General features: G+C 45.4%; 1 protein-coding gene across 3 annotated transcripts in view; it reads right to left on the reverse strand.

The window, feature by feature from the left end:
• The window catches only part of DZIP1 (DAZ interacting zinc finger protein 1), a 104,973-nt gene extending 98,778 nt beyond the window's left edge, over nucleotides 1-6,195 (reverse strand). The window contains exons 1-2 of one of the 3 annotated variants that reach the window (XM_073614380.1): nucleotides 6,037-6,195; nucleotides 1,524-2,084 (exon numbers count right to left, since the gene is read on the reverse strand). In XM_073614380.1, the coding sequence (XP_073470481.1) occupies nucleotides 1,524-2,084; nucleotides 6,037-6,039 (564 nt within the window). In that variant the 5' untranslated portion in view covers nucleotides 6,040-6,195. Of the gene's footprint in view, nucleotides 1-1,523; nucleotides 2,085-4,690; nucleotides 5,067-6,036 lie in introns of those variants that run through there. The other 2 variants (XM_073614378.1, XM_073614379.1) reach the window with 2 other exon arrangements.
• Nucleotides 6,196-6,811: the final 616 nt, after the last annotated feature.

Below are 6,811 nucleotides of genomic sequence, written 5' to 3' on the forward strand. Positions count from 1 at the left end.
TGCTACTTTTACAAGATTATAAATGGGTTTGCTTTACTGAAGAATATACACTGTTTAACCAAAAGTGTTGTGACGTCTGCCTTAACACACACATGAACTTTACTGGCATCCCATTCTTAGTCCGTAGGGTTCAAGATTGAATTGGCCCACCCTTTGCAGTTATAACAACTTCAGCTCTTCTGGGAAGTGTCTCCACAAGCGCATTTGTGAGGTCAGTCACTGATGTTGGATGAGAAGGCCTGGCTCGCAGTCTCCGCTCTTATTCATCCCAACGATGTTCTATCGGGTTGAGGTCAGGACTCTGTGCAGGCCAGTCAAGTTCCTCCACCCCAAACTCGCTCATCCATGTCTTTATGGACCTTTCGTTGTGCACTGGTGCACAGTCATGTTGGAACAGGAAGGAGCCATCCCCAAACTGTTCCCACAAAGTTGGGAGCATGAAATTGTCCTAAATGTCTTTGTATGCTGACACCTTAAGAGTTCCCTTAACTGGAACTAAGGTGCCAAGCCCAACCCCTGAAAAACAACCCCACACCATAATCTCCACCCTCCCCCCACCAATGATATGGACCAGTGCACAAATAAGGTCCATAAAGACATGGATGAGCGAGTTTGGAGTGGAGGAACTTGAGTGGCCTTCAGAGTCCTGACCTCAACCCGACAGAACATATTTGGGATGAATTAGAGCAGAGACTACGAGCCAGGCCTTCTCATCCAACATTAGTGCCTGACCTCACAAATACACTTCTGGAAGAATGGTCAAACTTTCCCTTATGCCGCGTACACACGAGCGGACTTTACGGCAGATTTTGTCCGGCGTACTTTTCGACTGAACGGACTTGCCTAGACACAATCAACCAAAGTCCGACGGATTCGTATGTGATGACGTACGACCGGACTAAAACAAGGGTCGGTTTTTGCCTGTCGGACTAACATACAGACGAGCGGACTTTTCGACCGGACTCGAGTCCGTCGGACAGATTTGAAACATGTTTCAAATCTAAGTCCGTCAAACTTTTGAGAAAACAAAGTCCGCTGGAGTCCACACACGATCGAATTTTCCGACGAAATCCGGTACGCCGGACCAAGTATGCTGTAAAGTCCGATCGTGTGTACGCGGCAATAGACACACTCCTAAACCTTGTGGACAGCCTTCTCCCAGAAGAGTTGAAGCTGTTAAAGCTGCAAAGGGTGGGCCAACGCAATATTGAAAACTACAGACTAAGACTGGGATGCCATTAAAGTTCACATGCGCGTAAAGGCAAGTATCCCAATACTTTTGGTAATATAGTGTATATAATTGGAAATTTTAATGCCTGGACTTCATCTTTAAACTTAAATTGCTTAGTAGAAATCTCTCTGACGCTAACAGCTATACAGAGATCATGTGACTAGATTTTGTGTACAGACTATGGCCAGTGGATTTGCAGGACATATAGGTTTGCACCTATGTGCAAGCATGTGTACATTAATGCATTGGATTATCTTTCATAAAAATATTCCCTACAATTTTCTCAGTTTACCTTGTGGCAAGGTCCTGTGGCAGCATTGATCATCATTTGCTGTGCAGCAATCATCTTCTTCCTCAATTTGCACTCATCTTTGAGTGACTTTATTTCCGCAGTGTGCTTGGTTATCTTTACCTGTAGCTGTTCAGACTCATTAATGCCTTCACGAGCCTTTTCCTCCAATGTCTGTAGGTTAGAAGTTAGGTACTCCTGGGAATGCAGCAAATATTCAACTGTGTACTGAGCAAGTCTAATCAGTTTGATCAATACAGGATCCAGACTGCTGTGACAGTGCGGGCACTTCTCATTTTCTACATTGCAAAAAGTAACGCCCATAATATTGTCTTGAAGGGTTTGAAAATCCAACTCATTTGCTACTTTGTCCACATCAATACTTCCAATTCTTCTCCAGTCCAGACTTTCATGGCGTGACCGGAACTTAAAAAGTGTACTGTGAGTAGAGGAAGGCATCCTGCCAGAGGAAATGAAAGGATTGGGCATCCAAGGTGCATTTAACATAGTAGGGACTTGAGCCACATCCTTCCCAAATGGGTAGTAAACATTGTCATGAAAAGGCTAAAACAAAAAGGAAAGGAAAATTGTGTGAAATTAAACCATGATTTTTTAAACAAATACATTTAACTTATCCAACCATTGTGATTTATGCAAATGTTGAGTTTAGTTTTTATTAGATAATGCCCTTCTGAAAAATTGTTGAAGATTGGTTTCCTACAAATGGCTAAAAACACAGCTTAATTCCATCACCAGAATATTTTTTTAATCCCATGCCCTGTGCCTATACGAAAAAAAGAAGCTCTCACTGCGAGTTGCAGTGATCTGCAATCATCCAGGTCAAACAACAATCCTAATGCCGCGTACACACAGTCGGACTTTCCGACGGGAAATGTTGGATGTGAGCTTGTTGGTGCAAAGTGCGACCGTGTGTATGCTCCATCGAATATTTGTTGTTGGACCTTCCGCCAACAAATGTTTACTAGTAGGTTCTCAAATTTTCCGCCAACAAAATTTTGTTGTCAGACTTTCCGATTGTGTGTACACAAGTCCGTCGCACAAAAGTTCATGCATGCTTAGAAGCGGAAGCGGACGGTCTTGTAAACTAGCGTTCGAAATGGATAATTAACATTCGTGAAGTGGCAAATTATGAAATCTCCAAATGCAGCGCACATTCTCTTCTTCTTTAATGGGATAATAATGAAGCTGCTTTGCTGCTGATACTGATGGAGTTATTGCAAATGAATTTTCAAAGGCTTTTTTTTTTCAAGTGATATCAAGAATAATAATAATAATAATAATAATAATAGCGATAAATGAAAAACGCAAAAAGAAAAGAGCGAATCAACACTCACCAAACTTCTACTAACACGAAATTAGCAGAAGGAGCCCAAAGGGTGGCGCAAAAGAACTGAAAAACCACGTAGTACGTCTTGTATGTCACAACGAACGTAATTGTTGGCCAACATTTGTGTGGCTGTGTGTAAGCAAGACAAGTTGGAGCCAACAACCTTCGAACTAAATTCCACGGTTTTGTTGTCGGAAACTCCGATTGTGTGTACGGGGCATAAGGGTCCATTTACACCATTACATTAACACACATAACACATTAACACACATATTACCACAGCACATGTATGCATCAAAACGTTGTGGTGCCATTTGTTTTATAGTACCAAAACAATTTTTTTTTAATCAAATAAAAAAAGTGTTACATTCAAAGTCAACACAGTGTGTGGATTTACAGTACAATACATCTGTTGCTTGTACAGGAGCTCCATATCATTAAAAACAAATATCGGCACTTGACATGTACCAAAAAATCCATCACAAAAGAAATAAGGCATGCAACCTTGTTTCTAGTAGTCGCATGAATGTGTCCGTTAGCCACTGTGAATACACACATATACAGTATAGTGAAGGACGGAGCGTGAGAGAGAAAAGGGAACATTTGCTCTCTGTATAAGCTGTGAGAGATCCACCATGTATAAGATAAAGGGAAAAAAGAGAAGGAAGAAAATTAAAATATAAAGGGAAAAAGGGGGGGGTAGGGGGCACTGGGAGGTTGGGGGCAAGAGAAGAAACAGGGGAGAAACCACCCTTTAGGAGAAATCGCCGAATGCATTCTTCAATGACATCACCGGCGCATGCACATTTTGGTACAACACATCCCATAATGTGTGCACTATGGTACGCTGTGAAAGAGTGCCACATTGTTTAAACACATTGAAGACTTGCAGCGCTTGTTCCCTTAATCTCCCAGCTGCATGTAATACTTATGAACTGCAGCACACTGCAATGCAATACAGCGTTGTAAAACGCACTACCCAAAAAATGCAAAATGGACATAAGGCAAATTACAATGCTGCCAAATGCAGCTGGTGGAGACAACCTTTTACCCATTACTAAGGTCCTCGGAAATTGCAACCATTCCAATCCTTAAAGTGATTGTAAATGATCAACTTATAAAACAACCCATTTAGTTTAAAATAGAAATGAAAGGCAAAGCATGTTTGTATAAATATAAAAAAAAATATAAATACCCCTTTTTTTTTTTTTTAAATAAGTGATCACATTCCCTCTGTTCTTGGCTGCATAAAAGCTGGGGGGGGGGAGCAGCAGTACACTGGGCTTCCCAGGATACTTTCTCATACAAGTACATGGTACAACAGCTACATATCAGGAATATGAAGTGTTGGGGTAACAAATGCTTTAATGCGGAGGTCCGCCCAAAAAAAAAAACAAATAAAAGCCAGCAGCTACACATACAGCAGCTGCTGGCTTTTAATAGTAGGACACTTACCTGTCCTGGAGTCCAGCGATGTCAGCATCGCACTGTCGGGTGCTGTCGCTGCCATTGCGGGTAAGGGAACCCGGCAGTGCAGCCTTACGACGGGAATCCTACTGCGCATGCGTGAAGCCCCGCTCCTCTCTTCTACTGGCCCGGCGACAGGGGGGGAGGCGGGAGCCCCGTGGTGACAGCATGGGCCACGACGTGGACTCCCGGAAGTGGGAACAGGATACTTGTCAAAGACAGGTATCCTGCCCCCCCCCCGAAAGGTGCCAATTGTGGCACCAGAGAGGGAGAGGAGACAAATGAGTGGAAGTTCCACTTTTGGGTGGAACTCCGCTTTAAGCTGGCCATGCACAGAGTGAATTTAAGCCGGTACCTGAATAGCTGGATAAAATATGAGCCATGGGTGGTCCTGCTCTGCCCGGAAAATTTGTTGGTGGCACAGATTCTGCATCCAATCAGAAGCAGTGTGTCAGAATACAAAGCTGTTAGCATGGATGGGAGAACCACTAGAGAAATCTAACAGTGTAATGGCTAACCTAAGGCCTCATGCACATAGACAGCAAGTGGCTGAAAACATCCAGTGTAAAATGCAGGCATTTTCCTGTGTCTGGGGAACTGCATGCACTGTGTCCAGCCTGCCAAACCAGTGAATGGCTGCACACAGCTGTACTTTAGTAAATGCCAATGCTTTTGTGCAATGGCATTTACCAGCACATACCTCTCACCTTCTGTGTGCATGAGGCCTTGGAGTAACTGAGGCTGGAGAATAAAAGCTGTTTGGCCTCTTCTGGTACTTCCAGCCTTCCGCATCACCTGGGTCCCCATCTTAAAGACAAACAGCCCATCCCTGTGCGCTCTGAAGTGGCCTCTATTGGAGATGTGAGGCAAAGTCCACTGGCACAATGAGTAAGTCCCCCAAAACACAGCTCCCAAAGTGGAAGAGTGAGCTGGTGATTTCCTATGTGTGATCCCGTACAGCCAGAGAAGCAGTGCAGTGCACATATCTGACACGGCATTGTTTACTTCTTAGTGCCTCAGAGCGTCCACACTGACAGCCAGGGACAAGCTGCAGCCTGAGAAGATGTGTGATCCCCAGACAAGTTCTCACAAGTTGCACACTCCTTACCTACCAGCCAGGCTTGTATATGTGAGGACTAACAGTCCCAGCCCTGCGTGTGGCCCCTATGTGAGGACTAACAGTCCCAGCCCTGCGTGTGGCCCCTATGTGAGGACTAACATTCCCAGCCCTGCGTGTGGCCCCTATGTGAGGACTAACATTCCCAACCCTGTGTGTGGCCCCTATGTGAGGAATAAGAGTACCAGTCCTGTGTGGCCCCTATGTGAGGAATAAGAGTACCAGTCCTGTGTGGCCCCTATGTGAGGAATAAGAGTACCAGTCCTGTGTGGCCCCTATGTAAAAAGCTCCAGCCTTGTGTGGCCCCTATGTGAGGAAAAAGCTCTGATGTGGCCCCTATGTGAGGAAGAAGCTCCAGCCTGGTGTGACCCCTGTGTGAAGAACAGTCCCAGTCCTGCGTGTCTCCTCAGTGTAGGAGAAATCCATACCCCCTGGTCATACACAGCAGTTCTCCCACTACCGAGAACATCCGGGGAGCAACACTACAGACACCCTGCCGTCCCCCTGGACATACATAACTTCGCACCCCCCCCCCCCCAGAAAAATGCGCCCCTCAACTCCTCCGCCAGCCCCCGTGTACTCACCATATCCCCTCCTCCTTTTCTTCATCCGGGGACTCGCACATCGCTAGGCATCAGGCTAGGGGGTAGACACGGGTGGGCTGCACTGTTACCAAGACAACCGAAGAATCTCCGCCCCTAATCTCCGCTCAACACTCTGCACGGATTGAGATGTAGATGGAGGCCCCGCCCCCTGCTGTGTGGTGGGATGAGTAGTGGCAGACGGAGCTGGAGATTGAATATAAGGAGGTCACGTGGCAGAGCTGAGGAGACGTGGGGAGCTGAGGAGCTCTGTGATATCCTCCCTATATTGAGCCCATAGTAGTAGTGTCTGTACAGAGCGCTCCCTCCAATCCTCCTTCATTCTCTGAGAGAAAATCACAAACACCTCGTCTGCACATTCCTTAAATGTTTATTGAAACGTAACCCGCAAATAAGAAAAGCTCTCGGCGTTTGTGTTGATGCCAATGTACAATGCAATAAATGAAGTCATACAACGTTCATCACACCTTTGTGCTTCATTAACACAAAATGCACTAAAGTGCACTAACGTGTGTCGTGTTAGAGCTCCATTCTATCGCAAAGCTCCAAAACACTCAACATCCCAAATCCCAGAATTTTCCGTTGTGCCCGTTCACACCTGAGCGCAGCATTCCCTCTTATGAGTCCCAAGCGCTCAGGCATAGCTTGAAGCTGATCTGGGCCCCTCCCAACTACTACACGCCACTTCCACTGCGTGCAAAAATACTGGCTGAAAAATGATTTCAAATCTTTATTTACAATGACATCATTATTAGCG

This window comes from Aquarana catesbeiana, linkage group LG02 (assembly GCF_042186555.1).
Source record: "Aquarana catesbeiana isolate 2022-GZ linkage group LG02, ASM4218655v1, whole genome shotgun sequence".
Taxonomy (NCBI): domain Eukaryota; kingdom Metazoa; phylum Chordata; class Amphibia; order Anura; family Ranidae; genus Aquarana; species Aquarana catesbeiana.